The sequence below is a fragment of the Colobus angolensis genome, unplaced genomic scaffold, assembly GCF_000951035.1.
Source record: "Colobus angolensis palliatus isolate OR3802 unplaced genomic scaffold, Cang.pa_1.0 Scaffold428, whole genome shotgun sequence".
NCBI classification, from domain to species: domain Eukaryota; kingdom Metazoa; phylum Chordata; class Mammalia; order Primates; family Cercopithecidae; genus Colobus; species Colobus angolensis.
Window position 1 is genome coordinate 1,509,556 of NW_012117688.1, and position 21,192 is coordinate 1,530,747.

At 45.6% G+C, this 21,192-nt stretch overlaps 1 protein-coding gene across 1 annotated transcript; it reads left to right on the plus strand.

The window, feature by feature from the left end:
* Positions 1-148: 148 nt before the first annotated feature.
* Positions 149-7,331, plus strand: LINC01599 (long intergenic non-protein coding RNA 1599). Its single transcript, XM_011956910.1, is given in 7 exon segments — positions 149-222; positions 1,015-1,072; positions 1,075-1,150; positions 1,153-1,376; positions 5,703-5,774; positions 5,776-5,872; positions 6,988-7,331. Coding segments are annotated over 7 exon segments (945 nt in total).
* Positions 7,332-21,192: the final 13,861 nt, after the last annotated feature.

Below are 21,192 nucleotides of genomic sequence, written 5' to 3' on the forward strand. Positions count from 1 at the left end.
TAGTACAGTTGGGGTTTTGCCATGTTGGCCAGGCTGGTCTAAAACCCCTGACCTTAAGTAACTCACCTGCCTTAGCCTCCCAAAGTGCCAGGATTACATGCATGAGCCACCACGCCTGGCCTGGTGGTGACATTTGTTATGTTCACCCATGGAGGTCTCAGGATTCTCCAATAGTAAGATGGATGTCAGAGCCAAATGTCAACTTGAAATCTGGATGGAAATGTGAGTTCCTGTGGGTATTTCTCACAGTTGATAAACGGCTTGATTTCTTCTTTCCCCTTCTCAGCAGTGTGCCACATTTGAAAAGAATAAATGGGGCTCCTGGACTTTCAGCTACCTTTGCTTCCAGCAGCTGTCTGCAGATCTACTGCATCTCTGCATGAGCAGGGTTCTCAGCCCCCACTGCATGGCAGGGGGTGGAGATAGACTCTGAATCCGCTCCCCTCGGTCTCCCAGGCTGGCTTCCTTTCAGGCCCTAGCTGATCCTGGACCAGATCTTATCAATCTTCTCCCCTCCTGCTTTCTCTTCACAGAAGATGACCCAAAACAAGGAGTCATCATCTCTCCTTATCTGCATGTGGCCGGCCAGGCCATGTGGCAGGTGCTCTGGGCACCAGCTGCCCATTGTTATATAGAGGAGCAAGTTCCCGAAGGGAGTGACTACTACAGGACAGAACCTGGGACACGCCAAGTATTTGATACCAATTATTATTACTCTTCTTACTGGAGCATAGTGGAGTGACCTGGTTTTGCAAATGTGTTTCCTTTCATTCCTTCAACCTATGAAATGAAACAACTCCTCAGCTCAATACTCTGATTTCATTGTTCCTAAAAGAATTTAGGGTTGTAGATCTTCCCAGGCAGGCTGTAAATGCTATTTTGGTCTGTGGGAGCTCCAGGACCTGATTGAAAGCAGCCCAGCCCTTGAGAAGCACTGCTGTGGAGGATCAGGCAGTATTGGGGCCTTGGGCTTCCAGGGTGCCAAGGTCTCACAAAGCCTGGCCCCTGGGACAGGGCTCCCTCCAAGTCTGAACCTTAGGGGATGGTTCAGCAGTCACAGTCCACCAGTGTTTCCTCTCAGCTGCCAACGCTTCTCAGAGGGGGAAGTGCTGCTGCCGCCTGGAGGGGCGCAGCCCTGAAGGTTACAGAAGATGTGGGCAGAGAATGTGGAAAATCATCCAGAGATTGCTGCTCACACTTCATGTCTTCAGAGCATCACCCCTCATTTTATAGCTGGAGAGATGGGGTGCACAGCCAGGGAAAGCCAGGAACAGGTTCCGACTTCCGTCACTCAGATACTCAGGAATCCCTGGGTACCCCACACTGATTCACACTGCTCTGAGCTGTCCATGGCATCGAACCATTTGCCCACTGATGCTTCCTCCCTCCAGGGACACTGCCCATCTTCAGCAAGGGAGGATCCCAGATACTCACCACGGGCATTCATTTTATATAAGCCCCAATTGTGGCTCAGGGGTCGGTCCTTGAACCTTATTCAGATTTACCTATGACTTTATCTGCACTCACATAAGCAGTAGGGGGACAAGAAGCTGTTACTCCAGTCCCGGGGGCCTCTCTCCAGATGCCTCCATTTTAAAGACTTTAAATGTTTGTTAACAGTGTAGATCTACTGACTTTTTTGTGTGTCTATTTTAACTCATAAATTCCACAGCCTCCTCCTTGAAGACAGGAACGACATCTTCTTTGCATCTTGCACCATCCTCACACTTACTGCTCAGGAATATTTGATTATCCAGTTCCATAATTAATTCATCTATCTTTCCTTAAGCACCCACAATGTGAATTCTAGGTTCTACAGAGAATACAAAAATGAGTAGACATGAATGGAGAGTGGGGCAAAAGAGTGGAGAAAGAGTAGTATCTTATTTCATAAAGTTTGGTAGGTAAGAGGAGAGAGGCTGGGTTGAGAGGCTTGTAGAAGTGCACAGGGAGGGGAAGTTGTGGTTGAAGATAAATGGAGGTGACTAGGGGGTGGATAATTGATGGAGTGAAGGGTGGAAGAGCCTGGAGGGAAGAAATGGGAACCTGAGCACAGACAGATTGATTCCAGAAAAAAAGAGTCACCTCTTCAGCAAGACTAATGGAAGAGGGAAGGAAGTGAAGGTGGGGAGGGAAAGGAGAACAGAAGGAGATGTAGCTAAATTTGGACACAGATGTGAAAGAGAAAGTGACTCACCCTAATGTCCTCAGGGTTTCACTGTTGAATGAAGGAGGGGACGTAAGCCCCAACATTAACGTGCCAAAGTTGACAAGGATCCATTGCTGGGATGATTGGGGGTGGCATATGTGACTCAGAAATGGCCATGTGGCCTGACTGGGGGAGATCAAGGGAAAAGGAGGGGAAAGGAGAGCAAAGCAGTGTGACCTTGGCAGGCAGCTCAACTTCTCTCTACCTCAGTTTCTTCATTTGTAAAGCAGAGACATGGTACTATGCACCTCATGGGGTTGCTGAACAGATTAAATGAGATAATATATCTTCTTGGCACAAAGCCTGGCACATATAAAGTCCTCTAATATTAGCTATTACTATTGCTTTAAGAAATATGGTAAGTAAAAGTAATATCAGACACTTTATAGCGGTATTTACAAAGAGCTTTCTGTTTTGTCAGATGAGGAAACCGAGGCTGAGAGAAGTTAAGTGACTCAATTGGGGCCCCCCAGCCAGTAAGTGGTGGGAAGGGGACTCAACCCAGCCTTTTGGCTCCCAGCGGGGCAGAGCTGCAAACTTCTGACAGCCACTGCACTAGTCAATGTCCTTGAAATAGTCAAAGCTCCTATCTCAGCTTAAAAGTCACGTCTGTGTGTGTATGAATTTACTATGGAGGAGGGAAATGGCTCAGACTCTTATCCTGTTGTGTAAAGTTCTTCTTGCTTTACATCTCTGCTAGTCAGGGTTCTCCAAAGAAACAGAAACAATAGGATGTGCATAGAGAGAGAGAAACTGATTTTAAGGAATTGGCTCATGTGGTGGAGGCTGGTCAGTCCAAAATTTACAGGGTGGGCCAGCAGCTGAAGACCCAGTAAAGAGCTAATGTTGCAGTTGGGATCTGAAGGCTGTTTGCTAGCAGACTCCTTGCTCAGGAGACGCTAGGCTTCTGTTCCATTCAGGCCTTCAGATGATTGGTGAGGCTTACCAGACGTTATGGAGGGCCATCTGCTTTACTGAAAGTCAACCAATTTAAATGTCAATGTCATCTAAAAACACCCTCACCTGGAACACCCACAATCATGTTTGACCAAATATCTGGGCACTCTGACCCAGTCAAATTGACATGTAAAATTAACCATCACAACATCTTTGCCCAGCTCCATCAAGAGCTGGCTGAGAGATCTTATGCAAGGTACTGACCTTAACTCCCACTCACCACTTGCCCTGGAAAGATGAAAAAGTGCTGTAGGATAAGGTTGAGTCTTTGAACCCAACCCTCCCATCCTTTTTCTTTCAGAACAATGCTGTTAATGAAGCAATTCACTTTGTTTCCTTTTCAGTCTGTCCACTTGTGGTATCAGGCTGGTAGGTGAACCTTTTTTTTTTTTTCTCCTCATTTCTTTTGACATGGTGGTAGTGTTTTCCTTTCATATTAACTACAAGCTTGCATGCAACTAAAGGAACCAGGGAGGGAAGCTGTGTTTATAATCTTCTCTTTAATTATGGTACTTGTTTAAGATTAGCTAAGCCTAGCTCATTTTTTAAAAGTCAATTTTATCGAGGTAGAACTGCTGATTGCAAAAGTAGGTTGTAAAAACATTCCATATCTGTATAGAAATGATATAAAACTAAAAGTTAAATTCTGTGTAAACTGAAATCGCACCATCTTGAATGTCAGGGAAAGGACATACTTTGTAAACTGGTCTTGGTGGTGTGCCCAAAGTGCAGGGGCAAAATTTAGCCTTTTTTTTTTTTTTTTTAAGGCCAGTCAAGTGAGGCAGTGGGAGTGGAGAAGGAATAAAGAAATCTGTAACTGGTTGTGATCAATTAGTTGTAAACACCACTGCACTCAGACCAGCCAAAAATTAGCCTCTTAAGTGTTAAAACTATAAAACAAAAAGCATGAGGCAGCAGATTTGTGAAAGTTTTTAAATTACCTCCAGTAATTTAAATTTAAATAATTTAATTAAATTATTAGGTAAACCTGCCAAGGCCAGTAAGCAGAAATTCTCACCCAGTAACCAATGCAAGTAATAATTCTAATGGAATACTCAGCTGGCCAGATATCTGAAGTGTGGCAATGGAAGGACTCTGGACTCTAATGAATAAACTAACCACCTTTTATTTATATGGCACTCTAAGGTTTTGAAAGGATTTTCATTGATATTAATCTCATTTATTTCATTCTTACAACCACACCTGCTGCCATAAGACAGCCAGATCTCTTTCTCCCCATTGAGACCAAGAGGGGTCCAAGGTCATACAGCTGCAAAGTGGCAGGGAACAGAACAGACTGAGATCATCTTTCCTCCACATCATCATCAGTCCAAGGTCTTTGTTGGGTGCCTTAGAGTCCAAGGGTGGGTGGAGAAGAATGACGGACAGTATCATTATAGAAGAGAATTATGGCCATTCTTGCAATTGACCCATCTCAAAGAAAAATAGAGGAGTTCATCCAAAATGGTATTACCATTTTGGGTCATATAAATGTGCAGGCCTGCACATTTACTCCGCAGAATGAGACAACACAGAAGAAAAAAAAAGAGAGGGGAGGAGCACTTCAACAGAATTTAAATATTACTGTCTTTTTCGCGAACAACGACAAAAAAACTCCCCAACCTTGAGGAATGGCAGTGGAAGAGGGCAAGGGAAAGAGTGCTGCAGGGGACAGTTTTCTCTCTCGGAGGAGCGAGTCACACTGCCAGAGCTGTGAAAGATGAATCACATCTGTTACATCAGGACTTGGTACAGATTTTCTGGGAAACTTGTCACTGAGGATATAATAGAGATGACTGTTCTTTTGGGGAGATGAGCATTTTCTGGAGGGAATAGTCTAAATCAATTTGGGGTTAAGTGGCAAATTAAGATGAAAATTAAACGAGTGTAATATGGCCTTTGTGGGCTGTGTTCACCTCTCCAGGAGGTCAGCATGGTCAAACTATGTAAAAGAGAAAATGTCAGACTTGGTCGCAAAAGTGAAAAGGGATGATATTTTTGATCTCACCTTCCTTGACAGGAGGGGGTCTTTTTAAAATCGAGATGACATCTCTCCATTTACAAGGCACTCCCCTGTGTATCATTTACGCTCTACCAAGCAGATGCATGGTTCCTGTTTTCTAGATGAGATAGCTTAGGGCCACAACTAAAGGCACACACTGGGCCTGTAGCTCAAAGCCCGTGTCCTCTCCACTCCATCACGAGGCCAACCCACTCAGTCTCTAGATGGGGGCAGAGTGGCTGATGCAATGACTTATTGGCTCCTTGTTATGAAGGTAACCAAACATATTGTTCTGCCCAGACACGGGAGAGTCCTGGTCAAACTAAGACGATTGGTCACCCTACTTCTATGTTTTCATTAGTACTTATAGGAGATTCTACAAGAACCACAAGACATTTAGGACACAGCTATATATGCATGGGATTTGCGTATGGTTTCATTCTACCCAAACAGTATTTGCCAGCATTTTAAAATTTACTCTTAGTCTCCTAAGATTGCCATTTTGATTTCTTTTCCTTTTTTACTTCTTTATAGTTCCTCATTGTTATTGTCTCAGATCACCAAAAAGTGGACAGGGAGGAGGAGTGGAAGCAAGGAAAAATAAGGGAGAGAAATTCATTGGACCCCATTGTTTCCAGTGTGGTCTTGGCTCCGGTGCGTCGAGGACCCATCTACAGCAGGAATTCCCAAACCTGAACATGGTGGTGGGGAGCCTCTAAGACAGCCCCCAGGATTCCCACCTCTTGCCATTCATGCTCTTGGGTAATTCTCTTCCCTATTCCCTTGAGTAGATTTGTCTTCAGGGCTCACTTTTGTGTTTGTGCTTCACCTCCACCCCTCACTTCTCTCTTTCTCTCCCTGTCTCCCCTTCCCTTTCTCCCTGCCTCCATCTCATTTCTAACCCTGGGAAAGGCCAGATGCCGTGCTGTGAGCAGACATATAGACAGGTCCACGTGGTGAGGAGCTGATGTTTCCGGGCCCCGAGGTCTACTGAGGCTCAGTTAGGTGAGCTTGGAAGCAGACTCCCTAGCGCCAGCGAAGGCTTGAGATGACAAACATCTTGACTGCAGTGCCATGAAAGACCACGAGCCAGGATCATCAGGCCAAGTCAGTCCCAAAGTCCTTACCCATATAAACTACAAGATGATAAATATTGCTGGTTTTCAGCCTTTTTAGGGTAAGTTGTTCAGAAGCAATAGATAACTAATACAAATGTATATCAGAACCACTTAGATAACAACTTAATAAAATGTGTATTCTGGGCCGCACCCCCAGAGATACTATTCAACAGATGTGGCCTGAGATCTTTGCCTTTTCACCAGGAATCCCAGGAGAATCTGAACTGAACAAATTTCTGCTTGAGAGCACACAGAATAAACTCTCACCTGGGAAGGCCTGGCCAGAGGGAAGACTGTAAGGAAGGGAGAATTGCTAGATAAAAACAAGATGCCCAGTTATATTTAAATTTCAGATAAATAACAAATAATGTTTTAGTCTTAAATCTACCCCATGCAGTATGTGGGACATATTTACATAGAAACAGGATTTGCCGATTATCTGAAATTCAGATGTAACTGAGTGTTCTGTATTTCTGTTTGCTAAATACCATTCAGAGGCCCTACAGGAAGTGAAGGCCCAATGGGAAGTAAAGTGGTGCCTCCCTTTCCCAGATGGCAGGATTTTTTTCCTTAAGGACATGGAGGCCTGGGCTCTTCCTTCCTGTGGGGAGATGGCCTCCAATGGCCTCAAAGTCTTGGTGTCCTTCTCCCTGAGGAGCTGCAGGTTGCCCAGGATGGGTCCCGCCCCTCCCACTTCAAAGACTCCCACCAGATTGAGTCACTCCTGGATGTTCTGGTGGGAGCATTTTGAGGAATCCCCCACACAGCCCCATCTCGCCTCCAAGAGGCTGGAGACCCCACAGGTGGACACGGTGTTGGTGGCCGTGGCCGGTGGGTGAGCAAGGAGACTGGTTCAGTCAGTGGACCTCATGCCTGGTGGGTGCCGCCCATGGCACTGGGAACTTCCTTGCTCCTTTTTGTGCTGTTGGCACAGCCTCTCCAGAGCAGTGAATGAATGCCAGTCTCCTCCCACACCCCTCCAGGAACACAGACCAACACAGCTGCTCTATTAAATGTGTGCACTTTTTATTCTGAGTATGTCTGAGTCTCTGATGAGCTCTATTTATTGCAGCCCTCAGCCCTGTAAAGAGGAGGATGGTTCCAAAGAGCCCTGAATGCAGGCGGTTTTACAAAATCAGCCTCTCACTTCTTTGTATATACTTTCTTATCACAGGAACAGCCTTAATTTTGATGTTTATTTTGAACTACGAAATACAAGATGAATGAGAGTATGAGTGTATGTATGTGTGTGTATGAGTGAGAGAGAGAAAGACAGAGAGAGAGATTGGCTGGATAGACTGAAATGCTTAAGGCAGGGATGGAAGATGAAGACTGAGAAAATATGTGGCTCTGGTAGAATCAGAAACTTTAATGTGTGCTTTGAAACCAGACCTGAAAGTGAGGTCACATCACTCTGCTCTTGTTCAGCCTTGCTCAGTGGCCTGATGCAAGCCAAAAACCCACAGGAGGGGATCTCCGCTCAGTCTCTCTCCTGAGAGAAACTCTGGAGGGCTCTGACATTTTGAGAGCAAGGAGGTTTGGAATCAAGTGTACAGAAGCTCTGTTTGTCCTGGAGGCTCTTAAAGGCTCCAGGAGAACTTTTTGGGTGCTGCTTTACATTAATAAAACCAGCATGGCTGAAACAAAACATATTCAAAATGTAGAATCCAAGGATGATGGTGCCACTGCACATCTTGTACGTCAGGAAGAATCCCATGTTCCTGGACTCCCACCCCTGGTGTAGCTGACTTGGAAGACTGGAGAAGACCATGAAGCTAGATTTACAGGGTGTTATAGAGCCAGAAGATACTTTAATAATCTAGGCTAGGGCCCAGTGCTGTGGCTTCTGCCTGTAATCCTAGCACTTTTAGGGGCCAAGGTGGGAGGATTGCTTGAGCCCAGGAATTCAAGACCAGCCTGGACAACATAGCGAGACTCTGTCTCTACAAAAAGTAAAAATTAGCAGGGCAGGTGGTGCAGGCCTGTAGTTACAGTACTCAGGAAGCTGAGGCAGGAGGATCACTTGAGCTCAGGAAATCAAGGCTGCAGTGAGCACTCCAGCCTGGGTGACAGAACGAGACCCTATCTCTAACAAACAAATACAAGAAATCCAGACCAGGTTCCTGTCTAACAAAGAAGCAGCAAGGCTCCTACTTTGGCCTTCAGTTTGACTTCTCTGGGCATCTGAAAAATTAGTAGCAACCTCACAGATTTATTGTGAAGATTAAGTGCAATGATGTATATAAAGCCCTTGGCACTTTGCACTCAGTAAGTGGGAGCTGTTATTTCACGGGTTCTGTGTGCTTGAGTGTGTGGTGGCGAGGTTGGGGTGGGCGGGGGGAGCGGTTTCAGCACAGTACAAAAAAGAACTCAGCTTCCTGAGACAGGGTTCTTATATATTTAGAGTCTTTTTAATTGGAAAGGACAAAATAGGACATTTAATTCAGTCCCTTTGTTTTAGAGCTGATGAAACTGAGCTCCAGACAAGTGAGGGCTTGCTCAGGATCCCACGACAGCCTCCTGTTCGGGAATCCTGTATCATGCCTACACAGCAGGGAAACTGCTGTGCTTTTAGCCCAGAAACTCCACTGCGAGTCATTTATGCAGCAGCAGATGGGAGTTCCCGCACCGCAGACCGAGTGCTTGGCTGGATCTTTTCAGAGACCACCAGCACCGTCACGGTGGGCCCCTGAACTTTTGTAAATCAAAAAAAGCGCTACATAGAATTACATCCAAAGGCAAGTCTGGATTTGAAATTAATGACTGTGGGATTCAGAAATGATTTTGAGATAAAATGAATAGTTCAAGAAAATTTGCATTGCAGTAGACAGCATTGCTTAGGAAAACTCCTCTGTAGAATTTCAGAGACAAAGATCATGTCTGTTATTTTAATTCATAGCCTCAGGGGGCTTGGAGAGAGGAAGAAGAGTGAGAGTTCTGAAGCCCTTTTTTTTTTTTTTTTTTTGAGACAGTCTCGCTCTGTCACCCAGGCTGGAGTGCAGTGGTGCGATCTCAGCTCACTGCAACCTCTGCCTCCTGGGTTCGAGTGATTCTCCTGCCTCAACCTCCTAAGTAGCTGGGACTATAGGTATGTGCCACCACGCCCAGCTAGTTTTTGTATTTTTAGTAGAGACAGGGTTTCACCATGTTGACCAGGATGGTCTTGATCTCCTGACCTCGTGATCTGCCCGCCTCGGCCGCCCAAAGTGCTGGGATTACAGGCGTGAGCCACAGCTGTGCAGAAATAGGACCGTTTTCTCTTTCTGAAATAGATTAGCTTTTAAATATATAGCAATGTCTAGCATTGGTCAAGTGCTCGGTATGTATTTTACTTATTTGTTTAATCTTCACAACAACCTTGGGAGATAGGTGCTAGAATTATCCCATTTACAGATAAGAACACTGAGACCAGAAAGTAGCTTATTCATGGTCAAATAGCTAGTAAACGGCAGCATCAGGACCAAATCTCTGATTCTGGCTTCAGAGCCATTCTCTACCCTCTTGAGAGAGTCCAAGTACCAAACCTATGAGACTAAGAACTATTAAACATTCCCTGTGCACCTGTACATTTCATCACATTACTATCCCAAGGTTAAGGGTATGGAGCTGAATCCTCTTGGTGCCTAACACCCTAGTCTGCCCTACCATACTGTTGGTCTGGAAATTCTGCAGAAACATGGGTGGGATCTTTTATTTTCTAATCTCCAGTGCTCAGCCCTTACTTTATGGCTGCTGGAAGAAAAGCAGGAACTAGCTCTGCTCTTTAGTCCATAAATGGCATAAGGAGGCAGCATCAGGCTTAGTATTAATAGTTTTTTGTTGTTGTTTGTTTGTTTTTGAGACAGTCTCACTCTTTCGCCCAGAGCTGGAGTGCAATGGAGCCATCTTGGCTCACTGCAACCTCTGCCTCCCAGGTTCGAGCAATTCTCCTGCCTTAGCCTCCCAAGTAGCTGGGATTACAGGTACCTGCCACCATGCAGGGCTTTTTTTTTGTTGTTGTTGTTGTTTGTATTTTTAGTAGAGACAGAGTTTCCCCATGTTGGCCAGGCTGGGCTTGAACTCCTGATTTCAGGTGATCCACCTGCCTCAGGTGATCCACCACACCTGGTCTGGATGTATATGAATTTATCATATATTGAAGAATATTTCAGACCAGGTGCAGTGGCTCACTCCTGTAATCCCAGCACTATGGGAGGCTGAGGCAGGCGGATCACCTGAGGTCAGGAGTTCGAGACCAGCCTGGCCAACATGGTGAAACTCCGTCTGTACTAAAAATATAAAAATTACCCAGGCGCAGTGGCAGGTGCCCATAATCCCAACTATTCAAGAGGCTGCAGCAGAAGAATTGCTTGAACCCAGGATGCAGTGAGCAGAGATCACGCCACTGCACTCCAGCCTGGGTGACAGAACAAGACTCCATCTCAAAAGAAAAAAAAAAGAATATTTCTGTTGTGTCTCATCTTACAGATAATGCTGAAATAAATATTTACACACATGTGTGTTTTTGTCTTGGACTGATTTTGTTATTTATGAAAAAAATCCTAGAAGTGGAATTGTTAGGTCAAAGAATATTTGTATTCTAAATTTTAATTGATATTTGCACCTACCACAAAGAGGTTGCACCAATTTGCTCTCAGTGAGAAGGAATTTTCAATGCTGAGTCTAACCATCCTTGTCATCTGACTGGAGTTCTATATAACTAACATACAGCTTTGCTGTGTGGTATGATAGGTAAATCAGATGATAAATATATTAAACAAATGGACACATTTGTCAAAATGTTTTGAATTGCTTAATAGGAAAGAGTGTGAGAGCCTGATGTATCTCTGGCAATGACACTCTTGTGGCAGAGAAGAATTGGGTGTGGTTTTCATGTCTGGTAACTTGCAAATGGTCACTGGTGCAAGATATTTACCATATTTCACTGGGACCTCCTAACGTCATACTGTTTTGATCTAAACCCAGGTTGGTAAAGAAAATGCATATGATATGAACTTATACACCTCCCGGAATGCTATATCAGAGAAGCATATAGAACTCAACTCTATAAAATCCACCTTCCCCTCTGAAATGTACATCTCAAGGTGTATGTTCCTGACTCAGGTTAACCTAAACTTACTTGACTTTCTTCATCAAAGCCACCTGAGAATTCAGTAATTCCTTTGCATTTGTGGCTTTTAAAGACTCCCACCTCAGCTGGAGGGGTTAGTGTGTAGATCATTAACACCTGAGACTTCTGGGCCCCACCTGAAGTTGTACAGTGGTAGAGAAACACAACTGGCTGCAAACGTATCAGCCTGAGCGTTTAGATTAAAGCTGTTAGCTACAGTAAGCTTTGTAGATTAACTATGAACTCGTAAGTTCTGTCCTTATCCATCATTACCAAGGATGGTAAAAAGTCAACTATATTATAAACCTAGTCTGTATCTGATATGACTTTACTGCTCCCCATCTTAATTATTTTCTAATCTCCAGTCACCTACTGGCACAGACCAGTAGGTGACACCTAACCTAATGAAAAATCATTTTTAGATGCTAGAAAATAAATTTCCTGCTGACTTAGGCCCAGATCATTCTATTAACAAAATGTGCTGAAATATGAAAAAGCATACAGCAGCGGGGCACAGGCAAATTGGAGCAGAAAAGAGTAGACAAAGGGACTAGCAGGCAAGCTGTTACAGCAATTCAGAAAGAAGATGGTGAAGGCCTGGACTAAGGTAGTCCTAGCAAAAGCAGAAGCGAAGTAGCCAATCTGAAGAGTCGGGCGCGGTGGCTCACGCCTCTAATCCCAGCACTTTGGGAGGCTGAGGCAGGTGGATCACTTGAGGTCAGGAGTCCGAGACCAGCCTGGCTAACATGGTGAAACCCCGACTCTACTAAAAATACAGAAAAATTAAAAAATAAGTAGTCGGGCATGGTGGTGCCCACCTGTAATCCCAGCTACTCGAGAGGCTGAGAGGCAGGAGAATCACTTGAACCTGGGAAGCAGAGGTTTCAGTGAGCCAAGACTGCCCCACTGCACTCCAGCCTGGGCAACAGAGTGAGTGAGACTCCATCTCAAAACAAAAAAGATAAGTAGTAAATTTGGGAGCCACCAAAGGAAGGCTAAATCAGGATGAAAGTAAGATGTAGTGCAAATAGCTCAGGCTGGATTCTGACCTCTATCTCACAGTTGAGTGACCTCAAGGCCCCAAATCATTCATTCGGAGCCTCTGTTTTTGCACCTGTAAAATTAGGAGAGGGTGGGCCCTAAGTCCATTGAGTGTCCTTAGAAGAGAAAGGAGAGGGAAATTTGAGACACACGGTCATGTGACGATGGAGACAGAGATTGGGGTGATAGGTCTATAAGCCAGGGAATGCAAGGGTTGCCAGAAGCCGCCAGAGGCTGGAGAGAGGCATGGCAGGGACTCCCCCTCTAAGCCTTCAGAAGAAATCAACCCAGCCGACACCTTGATTTCAGACCACTGTCCTCCAGAGCAGGGAAAGGATACACTTCTGTTGTTTTAAGGCACTGAGTTTGCGGTAATTTGTCACAGAAGCCCTAGGAAATGAACATACCATCAAGTTGGGAAGCCTTGGCAAGAGGGGTTGCCGGTCCGGGGTCACCGCGGCTGTTCATCTGTGCCCCTCTGTCCTCAGGGGCTGCGTTCTCCCCGAGGCATCCACGCTGGCTTTGGAAGCTCGTGGTACAGTTGCTCAGGGGCATCCTCATGTTTTGATAATGCTGCTCTCCTCTCAGAAGCTAGAGTGAGTTCCAGTTGATTCCAAATTACATTTAAACACTTTCTCACTTGCCTCAAGGTTTTTTTCTTGGGGAAAAGTCCTGAACACTCTCATTCACTGGGGCCATTAAATTTCGCTTGTTTTATAATCAACATAGCAGTTATGTGATAGTTGACAAAGCAAACCATGGCACACGATCTGTCTCTAGCTGTTGCCTAGAATGGTGAATCTCAAACTGGGCACACCAGAATCCTGTAGAAGGCTTGTTAAAATACTGGCTCCCTTCCGTCTACCCCCGTCCTCCCACCTGTTTCCGATTCAGTAGGCCATGGATTTCTCATTTCTAACAAGCTCCCACATGGTGGGTGGTGTCATTGATACTGGCCCCTGCTACACTCAAAACCAGAAGGAGTCTCAAACGTTACGGCACATTAGGATTGCATAGGGAACTCCCAAACATCCCTTGCCTATTAAATCAGAATCTCTGAGGGTGAAACTTGGGCATCAGTCATTTTTAAAACTCCTCAGATGATTTTTTTTTTTTCTGTTTTGGGTGGAGGGGGAGAGGGTCTCACTCTGTTGTCCAGACTGGAGTGCAGTGCCACAATCTTGGCTCACTGCAGCCTTGACCTCCTGGGCTCAAGTGATCCTCCCACCTCAGTCTCCCAGTAGCTAGAACTACAGGCTTGCACTACCACGCCCAGCTAATTTTATTTTATTCTATTTTTGTAGACATGAGGTCTCACTATGCTGCCCAGGCTTGTCTTAAACTCCTGGGCTCAAGTGGTCCTCCCGTCTCGGTCTCCCAAAGTGTTGAGATGATGGGCATAAGCCACAGGGCCCGGCTGTCAAATGATTTCAATAGCCGATCAAATAAAGAAAAAACAGTGGCTTAGTGGCCCTCCCTTCCTCCTCTCAGCCAATCCCAGAGAAGCTGGAGGGCTGGGAGCTACCCTGGCTAGGCTTGGGGCCCACCTCTCAAATTCAAGATTGGGGCCTAGCCTTGGAGTGAGGAAAGAAGACAGAAACCAGGATTCCAAGGAGATAGCACCTTCCTGTGGCCACTGCCTATGGGCTCAATCTGGGGGCCCAGCAAGAGAGAGATGCTAGAGCTTGGTCCAATGGCCTGGATGCAAAAAGCCCCCTTCTGCCACTCTCCTTGCTTTATGAATCTGATTTCTGTGGCTTCACGCCTCTTTGCTCTCTTTTCCTTATCTATAAAGTGGGGATAATAAAAATGCCTACCACAAAGCAAAACTGTAAAAGATTAGAGAAAGCAATGTACTTAAAGTACCTTGCCCAGGTGGTTTAAAAGAGAGAGCTCAGCAAATGCTAATTTCCCTTTCTCACCTGCCCACCATGTGTTTTCTCCTCCTTCATTCTGAACTGAGCAGGAGAGAGACAGGCTCACTCATCCTTTGCTTCTAGTTTCACAGCCAGAGTTTGGGGCCTGACATCTTAGTCTCACTATTTTTCCTATTAAAAGAGATCGTTAGGACTACCTTTTTTTTGGTTTGTTGTTTATTCCGAGATTCCTTTAAAATACACATATGGGGCCGGGCGCGGTGGCTCAAGCCTGTAATCCCAGCACTTTGGGAGGCCGAGACGGGCGGATCACGAGGTCAGGAGATCGAGACCATCCTGGCTAACACGGTGAAACCCCGTCTCTACTAAAAATACAAAAACTAGCCGGGCGAGGTGGCGGGCGCCTGTAGTCCCAGCTACTCGGGAGGCTGAGGCAGGAGAATGGCGTAAACCCAGGAGGCGGAGCTTGCAGTGAGCTGAGATCCGGCCACTGCACTCCAGTCTGGGTGACAGAGCGAGACTCCGCCTCAAAAAAATAAAATAAAATAAAATAAAATAAAATAAAATAAAATAAAATAAAATAAAATAAAATACACATATGTATCCCTCCTTTGTAAGTGGAAGTGTACTTTATACCTTTTTCTCCAGTTTGCTTTTTTTTCACGAATCTTTTTTTTTTTTCTTTGAGATGGAGTTTTGCTCTTATTGCCAGGCTGGAGTGCAGTGGTGTAACTTGGCTCACTGCAACCTCCACCTCCTGGGTTCAAGCGATTCTCCTGCCTCAGCCTTCTGAGTAGCTGGGATTACGGGTGCCCGCCACCACGCCTGGCTAATTTTTGGTTTTTTTAGTAGAGACAGGGGGTTTGCCATGTTGGCCAGGCTGGTCTTGAACTCCTGACCTCAGGTGATCCACCTGCTTTAGTCCCCCAAAGTGTTGGGATTACAGGTGTGAGCCACCATGCCTGGCTTTTTCACCAATCTTGAGAGCTTGTTTGGAGGTTCTGGCAGGGGAGCACAGCTACTCATATACCTTTGACCAAAGAAGACCAGTCCTCCTCTATTGGGGATAGAGCAAGAGCACAGCTTCAGGAGGGAGGCACATAGAGCAGTGAGGGAGGAAGGGGACACCTGCCTAGCCAGCCAGACCAGCCCCTCAGGCTGGTTAGAGACACCGAGTGCTCACCCTATCCTCCATAGCTTCTTTCCACACAGTTGACCAGGCTTTGCCCGCAGAGGCAGCAATAACGAGGTGGCCTCTACCTCACTGTGGTCCTCCAGATCTCATCCCAGTGCATCTTGTCGGTGGCACCTAATGCATAAGCAGAACTCTAGCTGCAGAGGAATCTGAAAACAGAGTTTTTAGTGTTCTTGTTTCTGTCATACAGGAAGGCTCACAGCAGGTGGGAGTGCCAGTCACCACGTCCAGCTCACCAACTCCATTCCTTTCCTTTACAAATGAGAACACTGAGTCATGGGAGGGTTTCATTTGCTCAAGATCACAGAACTGCTTCACAGCCAACAGCCCCAGCTTTCGCCCTTCACTGTTTATGCAGTTTGTCCTTGGTGAGTTGGACTTTCATTGACCAAACACCTTAGAAAAACAGGAGCATACACTGTGAGCTTTTTGTTTTCTCCATGTGACAGAACATACCCCTTCGAAGCCTCCCTTTGGATGCATTATAATCACTGAGTGACTGTTGTGGGCTGAACCGTGTCCTGCCTCCCCTTCCCCAGTTCATATGTTGAGGTTCTAACCCCCGGTACCTCAGAGTGTGACTATGTGGGCAAGTGGGGTCTTGACAGAGGTAACCAAATTAAAATGAGGTCACCAGGGTGGGCCCTAACCCGATAGGAATGTTGTCCTTATAGGAATAGGACACTGGGACACAAACAGTATGGAGGAAGATGATAAAAGGACACGGGAATAAGACGGTCATCTACAAACCTGGCAGAACCAGGGACAGGTCCTTCCCTCACAGCCCTCAGAAGAAACAAACCCGGTCAACACCCGGATCTCAGATTTCTAGCTTCTGAAACTAAAACATACATTTCCAGGCCGGGCGCGGTGGCTCAAGTCTGTAATTCCAGCACTTTGGGAGGCCGAGACGGGCGGATCACGAGGTCAGGAGATCAAGACCATCCTGGCTAACACGGTGAAACCCCGTCTCTACTAAAAAAAACAAAAAAAAAAACTAGCCGGGCGTGGTGGCGGGCGCCTGTAGTCCCAGCTACTCAGGAGGCTGAGGCAGGAGAATGGCGTGAACCCGGGAGGCAGAGCTTGCAGTGAACTGAGATCCGGCCACTGCACTCCAGCCTGGGCGACAGAGCGCGACTCCGTCTCAAAAAAAAAAAAAATACATTTCCATTGTTTAAGCCACCCAGTCGGTGGTGCTTTGCTATGGGCACCCTAGCAAACTAATACAGTAATTAAGATCTGGTAAGAAAAAAGAAACATGTATCCAGGAGACCAAGGTAGCCTCTTTTATAAATTGCTGCATTCAGTGTTTCTGTCCACATTCATTTCTGCAACTGCCTCCCTTCTTGATGTTTCTGGTAAGCAGACTCTGGTATCTTCCCCTAAGCGGGGCTCTCTTTCAGAAAATGCTTCCTGCATCTCGCATAGTTCACAAGCCTCTGGAGTGGCGAATTGGCTGCAGCTTCCAATGGTGATAGCATCATCAGCCCTCACAGAAAGGCAATCTGACCACCTCAGAGCTTTTGCCTCATTGGGCACCCAATGAGGATTGTCTCTCTCTTTTCAGCCCTTCCTCTTGGGGAGCTGTGGCCATCTTGCCCTAAATGTATTTTCCCCCATTTTCAGAGGAGGCAAATGTGGCGTGCCAAATGCATTTTTAATGACTGGGATCTGCATTTAGACATATTTTCCATCTTTGCTGGGTCATTACGTCTTTAAACCCCTTGATATTTTAATGATTTCTATGGTCAAGCAATGCATGGGTTTGTTCAAGTTATTATTCGCTACACACTCCATTGCTCATAAGATGCTCCAGCAAGAGCCCACCGAAGGCTCATTTAATACATGGCACTGTTCTCAATGTGTCCTTTCGTGGCAGCCCAACCCCGGCACTGGCAATGGTCACAGCAGAGCACATGGCACCAGGCTTCGGGTGTAAAGACAGTACAGTTCAAATGACCCCTGCAAATCCTTTCAGAAGTTGCCATGTCGGAGACCCTGACACCATTTCTCACTAAGCATAGGATGGGCTCTCTCTCCGGTGTGGAAGCAGAGTGTTGACTCTTCAGTAGAGCCCCAGGGCAGGACTGGCCTGTGTCTAAGGGCCATGTTAGTATTATACAAAGGCTTGCTAGTGCTCACGTATGAGAATGAGGCAGGAACCAACATCTATCGGGAAAATCAGATTCATATCCCCTCATTGAGTGAAATGGGCAGAATTGCCTACACTATTTAAATGTTCTCTCTCTCTCTCTCTCAGTTCAGCCTTACTAAACATATGGCAGTGTACAGCATGGCTGGATATAATATGGCAGACACAGATAGGACTGGACTGTGGTCCAGGATACCCAGGTTTCAAAGTCACAAGCCTTTCAGAGATTGCTAATACAAAGGTACTTAAGAGACGTACTGTAAGTAGACTTAAAGCAGGTAGAAGTCATTACCTTCTCTGGGCTTCAGTTTCCTCACCTGTAAGATGCATGCTTTTGAGTAGGATGATCCCAAGGCTCCCTTCTCCACCCACTGACATTTGGTGAGTTCACAGCAGAGAAAGACTGGCCACCTGGGACAGCCTCAATGACTCAGTGGCCTCCTAGAAAAGCACCAGCCCCCTCCTGTCTCCTCCTGGGAATGACATAAGACAGAGTTGGGTAAGAGTAAGAACAAAGATGAGCAATGGCTTCTCTAGAGGATGCCTGGAAATCCATTCTGCTGGCCTCCTCAGTTGAGCAGATCTTTATCTAGCACCTGCTAAAGGCAGAGTGCTGAGTTCTAACCCCGGCACTGCAGAGTGTGGCTGTGTGGGGAAATGGGGTCTTTACAGAGGTAATCAAATTAAGATATCGGTAGGGTGGGCCCTAATCCAAGAGGACTGTCATCCTTATAGGAAGAGGAAAATGGGACACAAACAGTACAGAGGGATGACAACAAGAAGACATTTCTTATTGTTTAATAAAACAATCAAACTTAGACCAAGGTTGGAGTTTCACAATGTCAGGGACAGTTCTCAATGGGCTGTGTTTGTGAGGTACTGGAAAAATAAAGAAGATAGATAACCTGTCCCTGACATTGTAGAACTCCCAGTCTTGGTATAAGTTTGAATGTTTTATTAAAATTGAGAAAACTGAGTATTTGGTTTTGGTTGGGGGTGAAATCCATTGGGAACAACTCTATGGCATATCAGGGCTTTTTTCTGAATGAATCTCTAGACTTACATCTCTTCGTGGCTGTGGTCATCATTAGTGCTGTTCACCAGATATTTCCAGTTCCCTTTCTACTGAGTAGATAGTAGATCCATTTGTCTTTGAGCCACTAAAATTAGGTGTGGCTATGTGGCTGGCTTTGCTGATGAAATGTGAACAGAAGTCATGGGTTTCGCTTTCAGGCAAAAGCCTGAAGAACCATCACATGCTCTCCCCATGGTTCCTTTTTGGTGCTACGGTACTGAGTAATACTCCAGAGGGCGGAGGCTGGCTACCCTGTGTCTCTGGATGAGCATGAAGTAGCGTAGAGACCTTGCTGATCCATGAGGGACATGGAAGATGAGCAAGAAACGAGCCTTTGTGGGTTTAAGCCATGGAGATTTACAAAACTCTTTTATCATGGAAAATTTCAAATATATATGTATATATGCAATATAATATATATGCATACATATAATATCAAACCTATTATACCCATTACTCAGCTTCAACAATGATCGGTGCTCAAAGGTCAATGATCAATGCATAAAGCCTCTGTGATTTGGAAATTTTTTGTTGCTACAGCACAACCCAGACAGAACTCCCTAAAACAAGAAGAAAGAATGTGGTTTTATAGAAACACGAGATGAGTGACAAGGAGCTAAAGAGAGCAGACACAAAATGCTTGAGATTTGATTTGTATGCTGTATTTTTAAAAACGTGTATGCTTTTAGTAATTCAGGAGAGCTGAACATCTGCATGAATTAGCTGAAGTCAAAGTTGATTGTCTTAGTCCATTTGGGTTGCTAAGACAGGAATCCACAGACTGGGTAGACATTTATTTCCCACAGTTCTGGAGTCTGGGAGGTCTGAGATCAAGGCGCTGGCAGAGTTGGTGTCTGATGAGGGCCTGCTGTCTGGTTCATAGAGAGCGCCTTCTCCCAGAGTCCTCTTGTGGTGGAAGGAGTTTCTTTCGTAAGAGCTTTAATCATCTCTGTTAAAGGGCTCTTCAGGGCTCTGCCCCCAAGACCGAATCACCTCCCAAAGCCCCACCTCCAAATACCATCACCCTGGGGGCTAGGATTTCCACCTGTGAATTTTACCTAACATTGCTGAACACTCAGAATGGGCCTGCTTTGTGTTCTCCTGTCCCTTCTCTCCACCTAAGGCCACCCCCTCCAGCTCACCCTCCAGCTCTCCTGGTAGCTGGCACCCAGCTTCTCATGAGCTCCACGATGTGTTTTCTGTGGAGAGAGATGGAAACCCTGTGGCCTTGCGCAGGGACCTACCTCAGCTCTCTGGGCCGGGCTTTTCACATCTGGCCTCATGAAGGATGTATAGCTGCTGCCGACTTCAGGGGCAGCTCCAAAGAGTTAGGCCTGCTGAACAGTTAAGTCCTGTTCCCTCCACAGAGCCAGTTTGATGTAGTGCATTTGAAGTCACGTGGGGGCCTTGAGGCACATGTTTTGTTATTCCTCAGCTATACTTGTTGCAGTGATAGTAGTGTAGCAAAATCTCCCAGCAAAACCTCCACCGGTGGCTGAGCCCACTGAGGACCTGTGTTTGCCGGGTTAACTTTCTCTCTGTGTAGTTCCTAAAGGACTGGAGCATTGTTGCCCAGCTACCCATGTTTTCCGCTAGTCTGCTGGACTGCCACAGAGCTGGCACTGCTACTGTTACTCTGATTTTGTAGTGTATGTAATTGGGCAATTCTCCCCTCTACTCTTCTTTGTAAAAGTTAATTATTTTTCTACTGAGTTCCTCAAAAAGAAATCCAGTTGGAATTTTGATTAGGATTGCATTAAATTTATCGGTTCATTGTTGATATAATTAGGTCTTTATAAATGTCATCCAAAATAAGTCATCTTACATGAAGTCATCCTACCCAAAATGTAGAATGTATTCTATTTATTCAGATCATTTTATGTTTCCTTATTAGAATTTAAAACATGTTTATAGAAGTTTTGTGTATTCTTGGCTATTACCTAGATATATTTTGTAATTCTTGCTGCTATTGTAAATGGTATCTTTTAAATAATATTTTCCAGCAGTTACTGTGGGTGGACAGAGATGCTGTTGATTTGTGCAGGTAGATTTTCTGTCTGGTGAACTTGTTGAACCTTATGAGTTCTAATTTCTTTTCTTTTTTTTTTTTTTTTTTGAGACAGGTCTTTGTCAGGCTGGATGCAGTGGCGCGATTTTGGCTCACTGCAACCTCTGCCTCCTGAGCTCAATTGATCCTCCCACTCAGCCTTTGGAGTGGCTGGGACTACAGGCATGTGCCATGATGTCCGGCTAATTTTTTGTAGGGATAGGTTTTGCCATGTTGCCCAGGCTGGTCTTGAACTCCTGAATTCAAAGCAATCTGCCCATATCAGCCTCCCACAGTGTTGGGATTACAGGCATGAGCCACTGCACTGGGCCTGAATCTGTTTTTTTCTAAATTGACAGGTTATTTTACTTTTTTACTGCTACAATAAGAAGCACCCGCCCCCAACCAC